This window comes from Scardinius erythrophthalmus, assembly GCF_964197995.2.
Source record: "Scardinius erythrophthalmus genome assembly, chromosome: 14".
NCBI lineage: Eukaryota > Metazoa > Chordata > Actinopteri > Cypriniformes > Leuciscidae > Scardinius > Scardinius erythrophthalmus.
The window spans coordinates 30,682,058-30,705,534 of NC_138234.1; the positions used below are offsets into that span (position 1 = coordinate 30,682,058).

The 23,477-nt window shown below is 37.9% G+C and overlaps 1 protein-coding gene across 6 annotated transcripts in view; it reads left to right on the plus strand.

Annotated features, from left to right (window-relative positions):
• Positions 1-23,477, plus strand: part of grip2b (glutamate receptor interacting protein 2b) — a 113,010-nt gene that overhangs the window by 29,529 nt on the left and 60,004 nt on the right. For 2 of the 6 annotated variants that reach the window (XM_081385601.1, XM_081385602.1), the window contains exon 1: positions 19,761-19,849. The exons of the other annotated variants lie outside the window; for them this stretch is intronic. In XM_081385601.1, the coding sequence (XP_081241727.1) occupies positions 19,810-19,849 (40 nt within the window). In that variant the 5' untranslated portion in view covers positions 19,761-19,809. Of the gene's footprint in view, positions 1-19,760; positions 19,850-23,477 lie in introns of those variants that run through there. 6 annotated transcript variants of the gene reach the window in all.

Consider the following 23,477-nt stretch of genomic DNA (forward strand, 5'->3'; position numbering starts at 1 on the left):
TATGAATTATGGAAGTCTATGGAGTGCCACTTAAAATTTAATAAATCAATTACTGATTTATTAATTCAAAAATAAAATAAGTGGTAAATGTAAATTAAATAAATAAATGTAAAATATATCAATCAAGTATACAAAAATATAAACATCTAAATGAATAAGTAACCCTTAAAAGTGTCAAATAAATAGACATGTAAAAAACAAAACAAAAAATAACAGTAAAAAATGACACCTCCAGTCCTTCATACTTGGGGGATTACTGATTTTTGTTTTACATACTAGGGGGATTACTATTATTACATGATTTTATGATAATGTAATGAGGTGCTACAGATGCCCATCTCTCTCTATCAAAATCTTTTGATTCCATTTTTTTTACTTTTCTAAAAACTTTTTGGGTCTATTGCATATGATCAAAGAAAATAAACCATTGATCTGCAAAAGATGGCAAGTGGCCAGAGGAGTCAGTTGGTGGGGTTCATTAAATACCGCATAAACACACACACACACACACACACACACACACACACACACACAGAAACATGCACTTACACATACAGGCACACGCACACACACGCACGCTAATACTCTCTCTCTCTCTCTCTCTCTCTCTCTCTCTCTCACACACACACACACACACACGTACACACACTATATAGTCAAAATGATGTGTATACTGTAGGCCTACAAACTGTATATGATATAATACCTGAAGCAAACACACACACTCACACACATCCACAAAGAAATCATTAAAACACCCTAAAAACTTAACCACATAATTCAATTTAGCATCTTTCAAGGATTTAAAAAAAACTTTCGTTTTTTTTTTTTTTTTAAGATTAGCCAGTATCAGTATCACAACCTTACACGAATCAGATTGTGCTAATGGTGTGTGTTTAGCTGTGTTAAGATTAACACACAGATCAGCACGGACGCAACAGAGATCGAACAACCCATCAGACAGTTGCAGACTGTTATTGTGTAGTGTAGGTGCTTAAACACGGAAACTTACACTTGTGTATAAACCCTTATCTTCAAGTTTATTCAGGAAGGCAGCCGTTTGAGGGCAGAGAGGAAAAAAGGCAGAAAAAACTAGGGCATCAAAAGTCCCGAAGGCTTTGAGCATACATTTTGCATTTATTAATCACAGCGCGCGCGTGGAGGAGAGAGAGAGAGATAGAGAGAGAGAAAGAGAGATAGTGACTTCGCATATAATCACGGTTAATAACGACTAATGATAACGGCTCAGATGAGTCATTTAAAGAGACAAAGGGTGAAACTTCTCTCGGTATCATTGCGCCCTGGTGATGGATACAGTGTTGTTTTTTATCCCAAATCTTTGATTTTGACGTTGACTGACAGAAAAAAAGTAGCTCGCTGGATCAGACGTGGCTGGGAATCGTAGGGAAGATCGTACTAGATACGGAGCAAAGCAGGAGTCAGGGAATATTTGCCCAGCCGAAGGAGAAGGAGAAGGACTATGCTCTTCCTACAGGCTATCCTAAGGAAAAGGATCCTCAAAGGTACTCAAAAGTGTTCATTGTGATCAAAGACTTTCTTTCATCACCATCTAATGTTCAATTTAGGCATTGCACTGTGACTGAACTGGAGTAGCCTTCTCCAAATAATGCGATTTACGCCGCGAAGTTTTCGGTCATTTTAATACTTGTACGCTCAGGTCATCGTGTTTGTTGTTGGGTAAATGTGATTATGAACTTATGATTTAATCTGGCAATGGCAAATAAGGCCTATCCCTGCTGTGGAGGGCTGGGGTTTCTGATGGACACTGGCTGCACCTTGGATTAGGATCATTTGAGATGAGTTTACATACACTCAGTTCAGATCCTGAAATATTATTTGTATATAGCCTAACGTTACTCGTGTATGCAAGTGCAAATGTTTGTATTCTATTAGACAAGGAGAATGTGCGTTCAGTTGATTATTTGCTTTTCTGGGTAGGTTTGTCTTTCTTCTTAGTCACTTCTTTGTCGCATCCGCGCTTGTGTTAGTCTCACGGGTGAAATATGCTCAGATGTTTATGGGACGCTGATCAGTTTCGAAATGTCCATGAGCGGAGGAATCTGACACCTGTTGTGCCGCAATCAAAGGGACACTTTATTGAGCTTGAAGAAGTTTTTCCTTTTGTTCTGTTTTATTTATTTATTTATTTATTTATTTATTTATTTTTGTGTGTTTATTTTTTGTGTTGTTTTGGGTTTTAATTTGTGTTGGTTTGGGTTTTATTTTATGTTTTTTTTTTGTGTGTGTGTGTGTTTATTTTTGTGTGTTATTTTGGGTTTTACTTTGTGTTGTTTTGTTTTATTTTATGTTTTTTTTTATGTGTGTGTGTTTTGCTTTGTGTTGTTTTTGTTTTATTATGTTGGGTTTTTTGTGTTTATTTTATGTGCTGTTTTGAGTTTTATTTTATGATGATTTGTTTTATGTTTTGGTTGTTGATTTGTTTTCTTTTGCAATTGTAAAACCAAACAAACTTGCTTTTGTAAAAGGCTGCTGTTTTGTTGTTGTTGTTGTTTTTTAATGGCACTTGGTTTTGTATATTGTATTCGTTCGTTTGGTCAGTATACAGTACGATTGGTATATACATGTAGCCTATATACATATTGTAACGACACCTAAATGGAAACTCTTTACATAAAATATTCAGTAAAATATGGCACATTTTCAGTGAAATATTTAGCAATTAGTGCTTTGTTGCTTTTTGTGTTTTTTTTTTTTTGGTGTGTTTTGTGTTATTATTGCGTATTGTTTTGTGTTTTGTTTTGTAATTGTAAAACCAAACAAAGAAACTTATCTTTGTAAAATGTTTATTTTATTTCATTTTTATTGGCACTTATATGTGTGTGTGTGTCTGTGTGTGTGTGTGTGTGTGTGTGTGTGTGTGTGTGTGTGTGTGTGTGTGTGTGTCTGTGTGCGTGTACACATGTGTATGTGTGTGTGTGTCTGAGTAAGTGTGTGTGTGTGTGTGTGTGTCTGTGAGTGTAGTGTATACATGTGTGTGTGTGTCTGTGTGCACGTGCATGTGTGTACGTGTGTGTGAGTGAGTGAGTGAGTGTGTCCACGTGTGAGTGTGTGTGTCTGTGAGTGTATACACGTATGTGTGTCTGTGTGTGTGTGTGTGTGTGTGTGTGTGTGTGTGTGTGCGAGAATGTGTGTGTGTGTGTGTGTGTGTGTGTGTGTGTGTGTGTGTGTGTGTGTGTGTGTGTGTGTGTGTGTGTGTGTGTGTGTGTGTGTGTGTGTGTGTGTGTTCACACGTGTGTGTGCGTGTGTGTGTAATACATAGTTAATGTTAGACGGCACCTAAATGAAAAGCCTTTCAGTAAAATTTTCAGTAAAATAGTTTGCTGTTATTGCCTCCTCATTATGATCACCTGTGTTCAGGCAGTTGAAGATGACAACCAGTGTCATAATCCTAAAATTACTTTGACCTGTTTAAGTAGACCCTGGGCCCTATCTTGCACCCAGCGCAATTGACTTTGTACAGCGACGCATGTATCATTCGTATTTTGCACCCGCGCACAGCGGACTTTTCCCTCCACAGACGCACGTCGGTAAGTTAGGAAATGAACTTGCGCTTCCGGGGGCGGTTCAGCGCAAAGAGGCGTGTTCCGGCGCAAACGTTCCCCGGTGCTATTTTGCAGTTCCAGAAAACAGTTCCGCCACTGACCAGGAAAAACCTAGTCTAAAGTCAGTGGCGCGTTTAGTCTAAAGCGTTGCGCATGTTATTCATATGCTATTTTAAGGGCGCATGCTTGGCCATAATCAATGTAGCGTGTGCACAACGCGCATACACTTTGCTTCTGTCATCTACACACAGACGCAACAGTTCTCATTTTTAGAAAACCATACATTATTACAAGGAAAAATATTAGGCATAAATCTAGCTTACACATTTACCCAAATTTTTATACGCCTGTTTAACCGAAGCTAATTTGTGTGGGTTTCTCCATCCCCAATGTTACTTCTCTGTCTTTTACGGCCGTGACGAGAGCGTTGCTCTCCTCGGATGTGAACCGCTCCTGGCGCGCGCCTGGCAAATCCGCCGTTATAATAGCAATCCGCCATGGAACAAGTGCGCCTGCTCTTAAAGGGAATGTGAGATGTCGCTCTGGTTTATTTCACGTTACGCCCAAACCACACCTATGAATAATGAAGCTACTTCAGACCAACCCATTTTAGATTTGCGTCGGCCGCAAGAGTCATTTATCCCGCCGGTAAAATAGCAACAGCGCCAAGACCCGCCCACACAGTTACTTGCGTTTCGCATTTGATACTTGCGTTTCAGACCGTTAAAATAGGGCCCAGTGTCTGTCATGATTAGTATTGTTTTACTAATAACGTTATCACTAATTAGTACCACTTGAATAGCACAATACAGAGCAACCATTTTCTGCATTTTGTTTGCACATGTACATGTAGGCTATGCTTTCATTGTGAAGATTCAGTGGACACTTGTGTTTTAGAGAGAAATTGCATCTGGGCTCAGTCTGTGTGTGTGTGTGTGTTTCACTATAAAATATAGGAAGGGAGAAAGATACGCTCTGCTTTTATCTTCCACATTCACAAACTACAGATGTCTCACATTCTCCACACACACTTGCTGTGTGTTATGGTGCGTCTGCGACTGCATTCTGCTTTAGTTTGCACAGATATGTGACGGCACCTGCTATTGTCACGTATTTGCGAGCGGTCAGCGTATGCGCTCCATGTTGTTCACCATAGATGTTCACGCTCATTTCCTAAGAGCAATAATGAACTCCCATTTGCGAGTCAGGTGTGCATGCAGTTGTCTCGGAAGTGCAAGAACTGTCTCACACACATGAATATGATTAATTAGATTATGCATAGGGATGCACCGCTGTAGATACACTGCTGCCTCAGAGTATAAATCTCCTGTCATGGAGAATTTCATATGGGAATACAGTGCTACACTTTGTATGCACATATCTTTCCTTTTCGTCCAAGATGCTGAGGTGGCATCTCTCTTTTGCTCTCTTTCTCGCTTTGACGCCGCTTTCGAAATGAAAAAAGTGTGGATTATACTTGGAAAACTGAATTGTTTCCCTTGTTTTGTTATTAAAACCAGCCCCTCAGGATGTTCGATTTTAATTAGTTGATTTTTCATTGTCGAGTTTGCTGGGAACGAATGCAGTTTATTCACTTTAACACTGTTCTATCTGTGCCCAAAAGCTAGAAAAAATGTTTTGCCTTTTTTATTTTATTTTTTACCTTGACTAAGCACATTGCCCCACCCTATTATTTTGTTTGCTCTTTTGTTTGTTTTGCTTTTTCTGTTATTTTCTTTAGTTTTTAGCTTTGCTTTTTATTTTTTATTTGACTATAAGCACATTCCCCCACCCTATTTGGTTTTGTATTTAGTTTGTTTTGCTTTTTCTGTTGATTTCTTTAGTTTTGCTTTTTTATTTAGTTTTGTTTGTGTTTTACTTTGACTAAGCACATTGCCCCATTTTGTTTTGTCTTTTGTTTGTTTTGCTTTTTCTGATTTCTTTAGTTTTTAGGTTTGCTTTTTTTTTTTTTTACTTTGACTAAGCACATTGCCCCACCCTATTATTTTGTTTGCTCTTTTGTTTGTTTTGCTTTTTCTGTTATTTTCTTTATTTTTAGCTTTGCTTTTTATTTTTTATTTGACTATAAGCACATTCCCCCACCCTATTATTTGGTTTTGTATTTAGTTTGTTTTGCTTTTTCTGTTGATTTCTTTAGTTTTGCTTTTTTATTTAGTTTTGTTTGTTTTACTTTGACTAAGCACATTGCCCCACCCTATTATTTTGTTTTGTCTTTTGTTTGTTTAGCTTTTTCTGTTGATTTCTTTAGTTTTTAGGTTTGCTTTTATTTATTTATTTATTTATTACTTTGACTAAGCACGTTGCCCCACCCTGTTATTTTATGATTTTGTTGTTTTGTTTTGTTTTCTTTTGTTTTCTTTATTTTTGTTTATTTGTATGTTAATGTTTAATCATCCCATGTAGCGTATAAAGTGTGTGTGTGTGTGTGTGTGGTCCTCATCCCTCATGTGGAGTCACAGCAGGCTTCATCTTCCAAACTTCAGTTGCTCTGATTTGAAGCTTTAAAAAGGCAGATTTCATGAGCTTGCATCTGAAGTCTTTCCCTCACCCCATGTGATCGTGGTCAAGCACTCCAAAAGGAATAGCAAATGTCTGGAAGCAGTGCACTTCCTTTTAACTGAAGGTGAAAACAGGACCATTACTTTCATATGATTGGGATTAAGATATGCCACTTCTGAGCAAACAATACAAATTAGGACATTAAATACATCATTTGTGAACCAATTTAACAAAGCAAATTCAGTTAAGATTCGAGTACTGATTCGTTTTCCTGAGTCTTTTTGCTAAACAGAATCCTATAGATTGGAGTAACTGGGATTAATCGAATTTCCTTCTAATGGCACTCAGAGTTCGCACCAGGTCCTTGAAGTACTTCAGGTGTGATGTCACCCACTTTTTGACCTATTGAATACATCTGGGAATGGACCAATGGACAAGTGTCGATACGTTGCTCAGTCTTGTCACACCTGAAGACACAGAGTCAGGAGTCAAACCAAATTAGCGCACATTAGTGCCATTTAATTTTCATAGTGTGGCACTAACGCAAGACTTAGAAAAAATTGAGTTAGTTGTTCAAATAATTTATAAACAGTTCATGCATCATTAACTGATAATAATTTAAATTATTCCCTTTGGCCACATTCCTTTTGTTAAATTCCTGTAAGTAGCATCTGTTATAGATAGCAGTTGTAGCTCCTCTCTGCACTGCTTACAGTGCTAATTAATTTTTGCCCGATTCCACAGGAGATTAATTAAAGTTTTATTGGTGATCATTCTTGCATGCTGGAAGAGCAGCATCGATGTGAGAAACTTTCATGAACTCCAAGAGTTTCCAGAAGCAAATGTGAGTTTCAGAATAATGCAGTGATAAACAACTGCTGGAAAGAAGGTTGGACTTTCTTAAAGGGATATTTCGCCCCAAAACATCCAGATCTCGACTTTCTTATGAACGCGCGTACGGCCATTGCCGGAAGCCAGTGACTATAATTTATTAAGATATTAATATGGATATTTTATTACTTTTACTTTTATGATGGATGAATGCACTTTTTTGGGCTTCATAAACCCTAAAAAGGCACTATTAAATAGGGGTGTAAGAAAAAATCGATACACTTGAGTATCGCGATATTTTATTTTGCAATACTGTATCGATTTTCAAAAACGCAATATCGTTTTTTTTTTTTTTTTTTTTTTTTACGTCCAAAAATATTCATGGTAAGACCGTAAGACAGTGGTTCACGTTTATGTTGTTTAAATCCCTACCACTAGATAGCTATGCTGAGACGCACCACTGTCCTCGCCAGGCTCGCCTATAACGGTGCGTGTCCACTGGACATTTTAGGATTGACAGCGGACCGGAGAAAGCGTTGAGAGCGACCGAGAGCCAGTTCCTTTATACAAATATCAAGCGAAAAATGCAGTCGGCAGCCAATTGCTGTGAGGTTCGGGATGTGACGTCTGTCTTGAGAGTTTAAACATATGCAAATTGTGCCGGAGTTTATGCTGGATTTAGTGCGTAAATCATTTTGTTTACAAATTAGACGTTGTGCAGTTGTTATATAGCCTATATGTTAAATATTTCATTTTGGATGTGTTTATTGTGATTATATTGGCTGGTTTTATAAAAGTTTATACAACTGAAAGGATATCTTTGCTTGGTGCATTTGGAAACAAAGCTTGTCTATTTCTAAATGTAATCGCGTGCATCGTTCACACCAAACGCGCGAAGAGAGCATCTGGCGCGAGTGATTTCAATGTTAAGTCAATGCAAAGACGCGTTTACGCGCGTCTAGAGGTCCTGCGGCACGAGGCGTTTAGTGCGGCGCGGTTCGCCTCATTCGCGCGTCCAGTTCTTTTAAAATCTTTTATCACATAAAACTTGATTTCAATATGACACATTCATTTTGTTCACTTTCATCCACTTTCATTCATTTTCGTCCAGTTCACGTTGTTGTTTTGTATTGTGACAGGGGCTATGTACCTATTTTCTTTTATTATGGCCTACTTGAGCATATAAAAATTTGCTCACTAAGAACCTGTGAACCACAATCCCAAACTGGCAGTTTGATTTTCTGTGTACTGAATTGTTTACCTAAAGTAAACTTCTTTGACTTTTATGCACATCATGTCTTTTTTAAAATATTTTTAATATATTTTACTTTAAAAAAATCCCAATATATCACCTTATGCACAGTATCGAAATATATTGCAATATATTGAATCGTGACCCATTTATCGTGATACGTATCGTATCGCCAGATTCTTGCCAATACACAGCCCTACTATTAAATGCCATTACAAAGCTGGGAAGAGCCAGGATATTATTTAATATAACTCTGATTGTGTTCGTTTGAAAGAAGAAAGTCACATGGCTTGAGGGTGAGTAGATTATGAGATAATTTTCATTTTTGGGTGAACTAACACTAACAAATGAAGCCTTATTGCAAAGTGTTACCGAAACATCTTAGATAAGTTAAACATACCTTCACGTAAGTTTCTTGAGCTACTAAAGCAACTTCTCAACAAAAAAAATATCTTCTGGTGTTGGAGCTAAATGTTGTTAAATACACTCAGTATCCAAAATTGTTTGTTGTTGGCAGGGTGAATTCTTACTGTGGCACATTTCTGCTGTTACAGCCTTTGAGGAACCTAAAATCTGGAAGAGATTTCAAGCTAATGCCTTAATAATGGTTAGCGGGCGGCTATGTTTAGAATTGGCAGAAATTTAGCACTGGCACTAAGTTTTCTGAAAAACATTTTGTTACCTCCTGTTAGCCCTATGAACAGCAACGCCCTACATGTAGTTTGGCAATGTAAAGCTCATTTCCCCAAAAGAGCAAACACGCTAAGGCCCTTTAGCTGCTTTCTAGCTAAAACTGCAAAGAAACAAGGTTTAGTCGTTGCCTAATTCTTCTTTGAGCTTCTCTATGCTCACTAGCAATCCAGATTACCAGAAGTTTTTTTCTTCAGGGCGAGAGTTCGCCGCATCATACAAAACGAAAATGTTTAAAGCTGTGGAGACGTGTGTGCCTGCCCTCATTGTGTCAGGCTGTTGTATGTTATCTGTGGAGAGGCGAGAGATTCAACAACAGCTTTAATTTCAGGGAGTAAGAGGGAAACGTGGGAAAAGGAGAGAAGCAGCTTTTGGGAACCATTTGCATTTCAAGTGCAGCTTTGAAAAGGTAACATGCTGCTTGTCTAATGGCCGATTCTTTGTTCTCAAATGTGTTAGGTTATTAAACTGCAGGAGAACAGCAAAAACTGAATTAGCCACTGAATTACTGAAAACATATGTCTCCCATGATACTTTGCTGCCCTTCTTTCTGGGTTAAAGACAGCGTATATACCCGTATGTCCGGGGGATTGGCTTGGCATGCAAATTTCGCTCTCTAATCGTCATTAGCCCATTTTCTTACAACACAAAGGTGATTGGGCTCCCAAGAGAGACCTCATAACATCAGTATCAATGTAATGAACGTGACTGACTGAAAGGGAATTGAACATTTCATAAAATGTAGGTTGATAATTTGTTTTAATCTTTTTATTTTGTGATGGGACAAGTGCAAATATTGGCAGGGCAAGCAATTACGACATTGTGACAGCGTTCATTTTCATTCATATTGTAAATATGATCATTCCAGCATTACTGGAAGTAACATTTATTCTGATATTTTAAGATATTGAAGATCGTCTAGGTTACGACTGTAACCTCTGTTCCCTGAGAACAGGGAACGAGACACATTCTGTTTACAGAGAGAACAGTCCCTGAAGACGAAAAGATAATTATCATGTTTGCAAGGCACCCTTATATACTTCCAGGCTGCACGTTAATAATTCATGGGCTGTTGCCGGTCAATAGGATTACTGTGATTTGATTGTGATTTCAGACACCTGTCATGCCTGAGGCGTTCCCCTTAGCGTCAGCCGATGCAGGGAACAGTTTTTTTCAGTAATATAACTGTTTTTTAATGTTTAATTATTCCTAGTTAGACTAAACACAGGAGTCCCTTAAACTGTTAATATGTCAATTTATCAAATTGCAAAGTCCTTTGTAATTGCATCATTAACACAGCCACATAATAATTTATTCTAAGCTAAACCGGAAAGGTTGATGTTGTTTGCAAGTTTCTCTGTGGGGCCTAGAATTGATCTGCCACTTGAAAGTGAATCTGTTAATCAATTTTGTCTGTTTTAATTGCCATTTAATTATCTTTTGCATCATCAAAGAACCTCAAACAGGAGTCATTATCAAAGATGTAATGTTCATTTAATAGTCTCTAAGTTATGGCAGCCATTTTATTTGAGGAAAAACAAAAACAAAAAAAGAAACTTATCTGTAATTGCCCACCTCTGGTTTATCTTGTATTCTGCCCCACTTCTCTATATCCAGTATGTTTTTGCTTCTATTCTTTGATGGATGGCAGACCATTTGATGAATAATCCTCAGACACATCAAACGTTTCCACTGAGGTAAGGGAATTGTGCTGGGATAGATATTCATCACATTAGGTCTAAAAACTGGATCCGGCGCACCAATAAATCAAAATAAAATCTCAACTTCCCAGATAACGTTTCAGGAGTGTTGTGTAAGAGATTGAGGAACCTAGATTATTTTAGACTAGAATTTAGTCTTAATAATTGATGACCAGGATGTGAGAGGAATTTGAAGATACTCTGAAGAATATATTTATATATATATATATATGTTTTTCTGGTTGCAGTTTGCGCAAATTTTAAAGAAATGTTTTATGGGCTTACAACCATGTAGTGCGCCCTTTTAAGTTTGGTACTATTTTGTCTAAATATATTTGAAATGAAACCCTAAAACTAAAATTATTCTAATAATATTATTATTTTAGAAATATATTATTATATAATATTTAAAATTTGAAACTAAAATAAACCAATTTTCATTTAATTTTATTTTCAACCAATAATAACCATTAACTGTGCCCTTTTTTAACTATTTTTGGTACTATTCGGTATATATTTTGGTACTAATAAAAAAATAAAACTTAGAAATGAAACTAACTATGATACAAGTGATTTTAGGCATCACAATAACCCAAGCAAAAACAAACAAACAATAACAACAAAAAGATTTTGTACTCATGACTTATTAATTTGTTCCCTCATTCAATTGCAAAACATTTGTACAACGTGGCCACAGTTTAACTTAAACCTGAAACGGTATGTATTGCGAAAAGCGCTATATACTTGTAAATAAATGTGAATTGAATTGAATTGAATTAAATAAAGCTAGTTGTATTGGCTATAGCTATGTGTTGACAAATGCTAATAAAAATCTTGGTAAGTAAAATAGCATTATGATGTCATCTTAACTGTTATTGGGTCCATTTTTGTATTTTAAACTGTTAAATATATTAGCATAACATAAGCTATAGATTGTGAAATTAAGCATTTTTTTTTAAATAAGTTAATCATTCAGCTTACTAGCTTAGCATACTGCTAATAGCATTCTAGCTTAGCCTTTATCAAACTGAGAATGACCCTTCAGTATTTGTTCAGACTATCAAATCCATATCAAGGCCAATGTCTATTTCAAGCAAACCATTCATCACTTAGGGGAGAGTGGGGTGATTTGTGCCAGGGGGGGAAGTAGTTCCACCCCTTGTTCTGGAAAACCATAGAATAATTTGGTCATGTGACCACATAATTTTGAAAAGCAATCAATTTTACTCATCCTCCAAAGAAGAGAGATACATGGCATGAGAGTTAAGCACATTTTAGTGCAAAAAACAGTTTTTTCCCTTTCAAAGTAAATTTTCTATGATTAAGGTTTTTTGATTGTAGTGTCTGGACAATTATAGACAAGTTTGAAAACATTTCACACATGTTTTAGTGCTTTAGTAGGCTACACAGTGAGTCTATAGAGTTAGCATGATGTTAGCTCTTAACTGCTGGATCATGCTAATTATTCAAACTTGTGGGTCTGGGGTGATTTGTGCCAAAGGGCATGGGGTAAGTTGTGCCAGATCCAGACCACCTAGAGACCTACATACTCACAGGGGATAATCTTGAGAAGTGAGGAGATGGTCATGCCTCATCAGTGTTTGACTTAGGCCTACCTGCTATTTGTTTAATTTAGCTAACACTGATTTCAGTTTTGAGTTTGCACTATGTTAATAAAGAGAAGTTTTATTCAGTTTTTAAGTGGCCTAAGTCACAATAGGATGTTTAGAAATTAGCCTAGTAACTTTATTCTTATGTTACATAATTGACAGACAGCATTCTGTCAACAGGCATCTATTGCCAAAGCCTTTTTTGCCTGAAATGAATCACAAATATCATATATTGTGTTGCTGTGGTGCTCTAAATGGTTGCTAGGGCGTAGCTTGATAGCTTCACAATGATCCTGAGAGACTGATTGGTCGTCTGAGTAAAATGAGCCCGCCCCCTTGTCTCTGTGACACTGTGATCCAGAGTTGTGTTCAATACAAAATCCCTATGCAATTGACCATAGTAGGAAAAACGCACGCTATGGTATTCCAGGGTGACAATATCTAAATAAACCTTAAATGAGTAATTTTGTATTGAATTTGTCTTGCTTTCATATAGCATACGGTTCATAACAGTAAAATGTTCTGTTTTACTTCAGAAAGCACTGGCACAATTTACCCCAACATATTTCCCCAAAAGGCACAACTTACCCCGCACCAGGGGCAAGTTGTGCCATGAGACCACTTTTTTCCCAAAAGCTATATTTCTGAAACTATTTATTTCAGATCCAAAGTTATTATTCTCAGGGATGCACAACATCCTGAAATACATGTACATCCTTAAGTTGAAGGCATTACTGTCATGGCCTCACTTTAAAGTCACTTTGAGTAAAAACTGGCACAACTCACCCCACTCTCCCCTAATATTTTGTTAGCATAGCATTCTAGCTTAGCCTGTATCAAACTGTGAACAAGTAACCCTTCAGTATTTGATCAGACTATATCATATCCAGTGTCAATTGGATCCAACGTCAATAAGCAAACCATTCTGCATACTAGCTTAGCGTACTGCTAGCATAGCATTCTAGCTTTTCCTGTATCAAACATTTTTATTGCATGGGCTATTTAATAGATTCATGCATCCTGTTTTCGAGTCATTATTAGTGTACTCTGAGGAATCATGGGATTGTGATTGCAAGTTTGTCACAGAAGTAACCTGAAATATTTAGACGTTCACCAACCCGAGGCTGGAACATAAACCGAGACCACCTGGAACGAATTCACATTCTGATCCGGTCTTGATGTTCTCCATGGAGTGAGTTTGAGCACAATGCAATTTTGGTTTAAGCCCAGCATTTCAGAAGATTTATTTGCGCTTGGATAAGATATGAGCCGCATCCTGAGTGATTGTACAGTACATGTATGGTTGTGGCATATGAAGTTGGTCAGAGGATTTGTACGTGTCTAAATTTGGTTGTACTCATACGCAAAATGTTTTCATTTTATAAAATGTCAGTATGGTAATAATGTACGCTTTGCAGATTCTTTCGTAATTCCTGGACTACGAGAGACTGATATACAGAGGCAGATGGAGGGAAAGGGGGTTTATTAGTCATTTTTGTCAGAGGGGTATGTTGGGTCGTTGGGGACAAAGTGTAAGGAGAGGCAGAACGCTGATTCAAGGGGCAGGACCGCAGGTCAGAGTCGCTCTGCACCGAGGAACGGTTTGTAGCTGGAACTGCTTGGTGTCATTGTTGGTATCTGTCTGAAAGGGGTCCTGGGGGAGACCTGCTATAAGGACAGAGAGGGAAATAATGCCTACTTGTTCTTTTTAAAAAAGTTGTTTGCAGTCACATAACAGTTCAGTGTTCCCATCTGAAACCATAGGTCAATTTAACATGTCTTTTTGTTTGAAAATACATGAAATATCTTCTATAAATTAAGCTGGATTTGGTCATTTAATCAGAAGGTGGAATCATATTTATTGAATTTGATATAGTCTAATGAAATCCTGAAGGGTTGTTCTCTGGAAATGGTGTTAAATTTGTATTCTCACTGATATAACTGATCTAATGATATAACTTACAGGTTATTGAACTTAAACATTTTATTTGACAGAATAGACCATGTTATGTGTAATTACAAAGATATACTATACTATAAAAAATAACCTATTATTTGTCAAAAAATGTAATTGCGAATTTAGCCTATATCTTGCAATTCTGACTTTTTTTCTTGCAACTGCGGGTTTTATCTCGCAATTCTGACTTTTTCTGTCTATTCTGACATTTTTCTTGCAATTGTATATATATATTGTTGTACACTCACCTAAAGGATTATTAGGAACACCATACTAATACTGTGTTTGACCCCCTTTCGCCTTCAGAACTGCCTTAATTCTACGTTGCATTGATTCAACAAGGTGCTGAAAGCATTCTTTAGAAATGTTGGCCCATATTGATAGGATAGCATCTTGCAGTTGATGGAGATTTGTGGGATGCACATCCAGGGCACGAAGCTCCCGTTCCACCACATCCCAAAGATGCTCTATTGAGTTGAGATCTGGTGACTGTGGGGGCCATTTTAGTACAGTGAACTCATTGTCATGTTCAAGAAACCAATTTGAAATGATTCGAGCATTGTGACATGGTGCATTATCCTGCTGGAAGTAGCCATCAGAGGATGGGTACATGGTGGTCATAAAGGGATGGACATGGTCAGAAACAATGCTCAGGTAGGCCGTGGCATTTAAACGATGCCCAATTGGCACTAAGGGGCCTAAAGTGTGCCAAGAAAACATCCCCCACACCATTACACCACCACCACCAGCCTGCACAGTGGTAACAAGGCATGATGGATCCATGTTCTCATTCTGTTTACGCCAAATTCTGACTCTACCATCTGAATGTCTCAACAGAAATCGAGACCAGGCAACATTTTTCCAGTCTTCAACTGTCCAATTTTGGTGAGCTCGTGCAAATTGTAGCCTCTTTTTCCTATTTGTAGTGGAGATGAGTGGTACCCGGTGGGGTCTTCTGCTGTTGTAGCCCATCCGCCTCAAGGTTGTGCGTGTTGTGGCTTCACAAAAGCTTTGCTGCCTACTTCGGTTGTAACGAGTGGTTATTTCAGTCAAAGTTGCTCTTTTATCAGCTTGAATCAGTCGGCCCATTCTCCTCTGACCTCTAGCATCAACAAGCCATTTTCGCCCACAGGACTGCCGCATACTGGATGTTTTTCCCTTTTCACACCATTCTTTGTAAACCCTAGAAATGGTTGTGCGTGAAAATCCCAGTAACTGAGCAGATTGTGAAATACTCAGACCGGCCCGTCTGGCACCAACAACCATGCCACGCTCAAAATTGATTAAATCACCTTTCTTTCCCATTCTGACATTCAGTTTGGAGTTCAGGAGATTGTCTTGACCAGGACCACACCCCTAAATGCATTGAAGCAACTGCCATGTGATTGGTTGATTAGATAATTGCATTAATGAGAAATTGAACAGGTGTTCCTAATAATCCTTTAGGTGAGTGTATCTTGCAATTCTGACAATTTTTTTTCTCTAATCTCTAAATAATTATCAAATATTTTCTTGCAAATCTAGAAATTCTGAGTCAAATTCTGAGGAAAAGAAGACTGACTTTTCTCTCAGAATTGGAAGTTTATATCTCGCAATTCTGACTTTATAACACGCAAAAAAAAAAAAAAAAATTGCAATTGAATTGAGTCAGAATTGCAAGACCTTTTTAGGGCCCAAGCCCTGAAAGGGCGGAGGCCCTATTGTTTTCGTAAGGATTATTTTTTTTTTTTTTCTTCATTATTTTTTTTTTTGCCTTTTTGCCACTTTTGGGGCCCTTAACATGCTCAAAAACTCTTGAAATTTTGCACACACGTCAGAACCCGCGGCCATCAGGGCCGGGCTGAAGCTGGTACCGGGGCGTGGCAGGGGGGCTCGACAGCGCCCCCTGGAATGGGGTCCGAAAACTTGGTCCATAAATCAAACACGCTTGCATGTAATAATATGAAACTCAGTACACATATAGATCTCATCGGGCCGAACAACTTTCGTGCTCTAAGTTTTACAAAAGCCCAACAGGAAGTCGGTTATTATACGTTGTTTGGAAAACGCATACAATGGAATGTGAAATACTCCTCCTAGGGATTTCATCCGATCGCCACCAAACTCGGTGAGAATAAAGTCAAGACATTGAGGATGAATTCTTGCGAATGGATTTTTGATATCTCAAACGGTTTGGCCGTGGCGAGGAAACAAATTTATGGCGAATAATGGGACACAGGAAGTGTGTTATAACTTCTGCATACATTAACTGATCTTGATGAAACTTCAGCAGTGTGTTTGTTGTAAGAGGCCGATCACATGGATGTGACTATTGTGAGTCAAAGTTATAGCGCCACCAACTGGCAGCAGGAAGTGTGTCACTTTCAAAATTCTTTGAATTCACCCTCTTAATTTTACCCGATTTGCTTCAAACTTTATGTGTATAATGTAGACACACGGCAGATGTAGACCTGTGAAAGGATTATTGATATCTTAGATACTGTTGCCGTGGCAACGCATCAAACTTTAATATTCTTTTCGGATGCGTTTGAGACTCTTAGCATGCTTGAAATTGGATGAAACTCGACAGATACATCACATTTATTAGCCAGTAGACATGTGAAAAGTTTCAGAAACGGGCATGGCAGGGGGGCTCAACAGCGCCCCCTTGAACGGGGTCTGAAAACTTGGTCCATATATCAAACACGCTTGCATGAATTAATATGAAACTCGGTACACATATAGATCTCATCGGGCCGAACAACTTTCCCTCTGTCAAGTTTCACGCCAGCCCAACAGGAAGTCGGCTATTATGGGTTGTTTGGAAAACGCTTGCTGTGGAATGTGAACTACTCCTCCTAGAAAATTCATCCCATCCCCACCAAACTCGGTGTGCATGAAGTCAAGACATTGAGGATGCTAAATTGCGGACGGATTTTTGATATCTCAAACGGTTTGGCCGTGGCAAGGAAACGAATTTATGGCGAATAAGGGACACAGGAAGTGTGTTATAACTTCAGCATACATTATCTGATCTTGATGAAACTTCAGCAGTGTGTTCGTTGTAAGAGGCCGAACACAAGGATGTGACTATTGTGAGTCAAAGTTATAGCGCCACCAACTGGCAGCAGGAAGTGTGTCACTTTCAAAATGCTTTGAAATCACCCTCTTATTTTTACCCGATTTGCTTCAAACTTTATGTGTATAATGTAAACACACGGCAGATGTAGACCTGTGAAAGGATTTTTGATATCTTTAATACTGTTGTCGTGGCAACGCATCAAACTTTTATATTGTTTTTTGATGCTTTTGAGACTCTTAACATACTTGAAATTGAATGAAACTCGACAGACACATCACACTTATTAGCCCGTAGACTTGTGCAAAGTTTCAGAAACGGGCGTGGTGAGGGGCTCAGTAGCGCCACCTTTAGTCATAAATGGGGGGGGTTAGTTTTATCAACAGCAACAAAACTTGGTATGTGTATTGTTCTCATCAAGACGGACAACTTTCTAATTTACATTAACGATCTCTGACCAACAGGAAAAGAGATATTTTGGTTTGAATGTGGATTTTCTGAAGAATTTTCTCTCCCTCTCTCTGTGTCTCTGTGTGTGTGAGGGGAGGGGGGGATTTGACTATTGCTTTTATATTGTTAATCAAGGTTTCAGGGGCTTTTGGGGTCCTTAACGTGCTCAAAAACTCTTGAAACTTTACACACAGGTCAGAACCCACGGCCATCAGTGCCGGGCTGAAGCTGGTACCCGGGCGTGGCAGGGGGCTCAACAGCGCCCCCTTGAACACGGTCTGAAAACTTGGTCCATATGTCAAACACACTTGCATGAATTAATATGAAACTCGGTACACATATAGATCTCATCGGGCCGAACAACTTCCGCAGTCTAAGTTATTAGCTCCGCCCAACAGGAAGTCAGCTATTATGGGTTGTTTGGAAAACGCTTGCTGTGGAATGTGAACTACTCCTCCTAGAGAATTCATCCAATCGCCACCAAACTCGGTGTGCATGAAGTCAAGACATTGAGGATGCTAAATTGCGGACGGATTTTTGATATCTCGAACGGTTTGGCCGTGGCGAGGAAACAAATTTATGGCGAGAAAAGAGAAACACGAAGTGTTATAACTTCTGCATACATTAACTGATCTTGATGAAACTTCAGCAGTGTGTTCATGGTAAGAGGCCGGTCAGATGGATGTAACTATTGTGAGTCAAAGTTATAGCGCCACCAACTGGTAGCAGGAAGTGTGTCACTTTCAAAATGCTTTTATCAAAAGTGGGGGGGGTTACTTTTACCCACAGTTACAAAAATCAGTACGCATATTGGTCTCATCGAGCCGGACAACTTTCTAATTTACAGTCATTAGCTCCGAGCAACAGGAAGTCAGATATTTTGGTTTGAATGTGGATTTTTTGGATATGTCAGACTCTGAGTTTTTAGTTACTCCTCCTAAGTGGTTTATTTTATTCACACCAAACTTTTTCAACATGATAAAAAATACATTCAAGATTATATATATATATATATATATATAAATATAGCTGCGAGCAGCGATGAAGGGCCAAAGCCGGCGGCACCGCCACCCCGGTGCCTTTAGGTAACTAAAGGCATCGGGGTTGCGGTGCCACCGGCTTGGGCCCGTAATCGCTGCTCGCAGCTATATTTTTATTTTGCATCCAGTGGCGGAAACAAGCTCCCATAACATCTGCTATCGGCCAACATGAGTTTAAAAATATCAGCATATGGGATATCCACAAAAATCATAAATTGTGCATCTCTAGTTAAATGTTTTTACACCAATTTTCAACCCTGTAATATTTATTTATTTGTACTTATTTCAATTACAGTGTGATACTACCAGAATTTAAACCATTATCTATTAGCTACATTTTTAAAGTATGGACATTCAAAATTTATGGTTACAGGGTTGAAATAATGTAGCGGGTTTGGTACACTTTATTTATTACAAATTAGGTACAAATTTAATTAAACTGTTATCAGTTTACAGCAACAGTAGTATTTTTTTTTCTTTCAATTATTAGATCAAGTAGAACTACTTACTCCAAGTAACAACTGCACATATTCAAACTTTATAGTTTACTTTATAAGACTGTCATTACATTTTTCAGACTGAGAAACCACTGAGGAACAGTCCCTGTTACTCCGAGCCTGAGGCGGGAAAATAGTTTTTTGAAAGTTCAGCAGTAACCTTTTCAAGTGAAAGGAAAAGAACTGACATTTAAATCTGCACTTTTTTTTCTAAAAACGATAGCCTGAAGATAACAGAATAGACGTCCGCTCGTTTTTTATTCGACCTGAGTGTTTTTAGCTGTCTTTTACATCCAGTAGAATCAATTCCTCTTATTCAGCGCAAAGATTTACATCTGCGCAAAGCAAATCAAAGGAGAAACCAACAATATAGGGGAGGAGGAACCGTATAGCCTCACACGACAAAAAGACAGCTTGCGTAGAGTTAGAGGAGAGAGAGAGAGAGAGTGTGTATGTCCCTAATACGAGTGTGTGTGTACACACACACACACACACACACACACACACACGGAGCTGAACCGTGTGACCAGACAGGGGGGCGCTTCTGTTGCTCGCAGAGCTGCATTTCTGTCTCTCAGTTGGTGTGTGTGTGTGTGTGTGTTTGAATCAAGCACGCCAACATGCTCTGTGGGCTACGGAGAGAAGTGAAGACCAGTTTTGGTGAGAATTGCTCTTTACTGAATTCTTGATTGATTGTAAACTAAAAGTGGATGCTTTAGTTTTATAAAAGAGATATGCGTGTATTCTCAGCATTGGGCAATCTGACAAAGGTGAGGTGAAGTTTGCCAAAGTCTGTTTGATCTTGTTATTTGGACTGGGTTGGTTCTTCATGAAGTTTTGAATGGAAATCTTATCTGTAGAAGTCAGTCTCTGAAGAGTTTATTGTCGGTGTTGTAATGCCTAATGAATGACATTCAGGAATAGTAAGGCTGACACTGAATATATGTTGTCTTGTATAGTGTGTTCTTGCAGAAACAATTTTTCCATCTTTTTCCCCCCATTTGCTGTTATTGTATAAATGGCATTTTGCCTTTTAAATAATGTGTACTACAACAAAGTACCATAGTATTACCACGACTTCTCGAATATAGTGCAATGGTAAACCTCATGAATCAGTCTAAAACAATTCATATATCACCCCAAATTTGAAAGAAAAGAACTAGACAAATAAGAATAATGATAACTATATATATATATTATGTAATTTTTATTATATGTAAATTTTGTGCAAATAATGTCATAAAATGCCCTAAAACAGACTTATTATCTGTTTGCAAAATATAATTTCTTCATTTTTTTCTTGACTTGGACATGATCTTAGAGAATTACTCGATGTAGATAATTACTCACCTTTTTTTTATTTGTGAAAGTACTTTGGAGTATCATGTAAATTCAATGGCATTTGAATAGGGTAATTATCCAGTGCCATGGTATACAAGTACCATGATGCCATTATTTTACCACATTACCCACAGTACTTTGTGTAGGGGTTGTGTAATGTAAACGAATTCTTTCCCAAAAGCTGCCGTTACTATGGCAATAAAGGGTCTTAAAAATTAAATGCAGGAAACTGTTTGACTCCGTGTGTATGAGTTGTAATTGCTGTTTCATGCGTTCAGATCGACATACAGCAACATGTATGTTTTTTGCTGCTTATGAATGACAGTGTTTGGAGATGAAACCATATTTATGGGCTCCGTTGAGCGAGTCAGGGGACGCTGATCTAATGAAGAGGAGCAGAGGAAGCCGTCATGCAACAGAGCTCAGTCTAATGTTCTCCCTGCGGGGGCCAGACGCAAAGTGTGTGTGTGTGTTAGTAATGATGCTTAGACACTAGCTGAGATTGAGAGATCTTATCATCCATAAGCATGCATTGCTTTTCTGTTACCTGAGCTGGAACAAGTGTTTTCAATCCCATAATCCTGCGAACAATTGCGATCCTGTAAAAGATATGCATGAGAATCTGCTGATTTACACTCTTAATAAAGGTTCTTTATTGGAATCGAATCACTTGTTCAATTGAGAACCTTTGAATGAATTGAATGCACCTGATTACCTTAAACGCAAAACTGTTTATTCGTTTTGGCCGTTCATTTACATGACAACAGCTTTTTGGGGGCCTGAAAACGCAATCTTTTGAAAACGGTTTCAAAGTGCATGTTTTTTTAAAACGGGACCGCTATTGTCTCTGGGTAAACTACAAAAATACGAATTTGTGAAAACGGTGACGTCATGTGCATGTGTGTTACGTGTTCAGTATTGAGCGCATAGTGTTTCTTTACAAAGTGACAGCGCCAACTACTGGCCTGGCATGAATAATACAGCATTTTTTTGCAGATCTGTGTGAACAGTGATCATCTGTATGCGAAAACCGTGAAGGAAAAAAGTTTCCGTTTTAGTACATAATTTTTGTGTAAACATACCTTCATTTGCTACTCCTCATTTCGTAAATTCGTAAAGACTGTACAGGACGACTTAAATACACCAATTATTCCGTGGAACACAAAACATTTGAACTTTATTTTGTCAAATAATTTATTTCGCTCAAATATGTCTCTCAACGGAAGTAAAATTGTCATCTCAGTCGTATGCTGACACCTGGTGGTGTGGATGCCACTTCATGCAAAATTAACAGTTTTCAGTATAATCGATGCCATTGTAGAAATACTTGATTCACAGTCATCCATGTTTCATTTATTCCGAGATCATAACAGCAAGGCTTATCAAGATAAAGCTAATCTTTTTTTTTTGGCTTGTCATGTGATCTCAACATGGCCGCCACCATGAGGTGACCCACTTTGTGTAAAACAAAAGCCTTTTTATAGCTTTTTCTGCTTTTTTGATATAACTAGAAACTTTATCTCATGTGAGTCTGGATGCTCATAAATATTTTACAAAGGTATTTATTTCTGTATTTTCAGTCAAACTGATAGTCCCGCCCCAAACTCACACCATTGGTTGAAAATAATCAACATCAAGATCCTAAGTAAAATAGTGGGCTGTTTCAAATTTTACAAAATTTCAAGCACTATTTTTTAATCAAATCTTTTCCTAAGCTTGACAAAACCCATGTTGTTGTAAAGGTCTGAAACTCAAGATTGCATATTTGGACACTGTTTTGTGAAAGAAGTTATATTGACAGAAATGTATTCATTTTTGACAGGCAAACGCATTAAAAAGTTTTAGAACAGGGTGGGTATCAACGGGTGGCTATTTTTGGTTTAGCACTTGAACAAAATCTCACAAAACCCTCAATTTCTCTGATATCAACTTCAAATTTGGAGCACAACTTGGCTAGACATATGGCTTTGAATTTATAGCAATTTTAGAGCCCAAATAATTCAAACTTCTATAACTTGCTTCACTTTAATTTTTTGGTGTGCTATCACTTCAGCAATAATCTGCTTTGCTACACAGTTTCTAAGTACTTATATTTTACTGTTATATGTTTTAAATTCAAACATTTCCATTTCGCGAAACAACGCATGCTAACACAAGCTAGATTTTTCTAACTTTAAAAGCTCAACATTTGATTGAACCCAATAACAGCAAACATCCATGATAATTGCAATCAAATAATCCATCTTTAAGCATCTCCACTTGAACAAACAGCGATTACGCCAACGGCCACCTTTCTCCACCGCCCACACAATGGTTTGACACAACTTATAATGTTGAAGAGCACAGCGTCCTCCTTTTCTGTCTTTCCTGTGACTAATCTCCCATTTACATTTTGAAACTGCTCATTAAACTAATTGTGCCTTGTTTGTCCAGATGCTGCTTTGCTTGTTGCATTGAGTTATTCAGAGGAAAGTGAGTTATAGCGATGGAAGGTGGACTAGGTGTAATTATATGTTTTCAAAGTACAACTCTTTAAATTATAATGGGTGTAATCATTGCATTTTGTAGCGCTGTGAATTGCTTCGCAACTGTGGCAAGTAATGACAAGTTTGATGAGAAAAGACGAAGCAAGTGTCGAACGTGCCCTGAATTAGAAGGCTTTGTCTTTCTCAGCACCTCAGGGAGAATTATCCACAACTCTTTGCTCAATTAATAGTCTTTCTTCAGAATAAGAAACTCCTGGTGAATATGAAACAAGCTTTGTGCCAAGGATACAGTGCGCTTGTATCATAAAAGCTCTGTAATTTTCAGGAGTTAATACATCTGTCACCCACAGTTTTTTTAAACTATATACCTTTTGTCTCATTCTGCATTCTAGACACTGGTTGGAAATCATTAGATTTATTTTATTGTATTCCAAGTAATTTTATTCTATTATTTTGAAAAG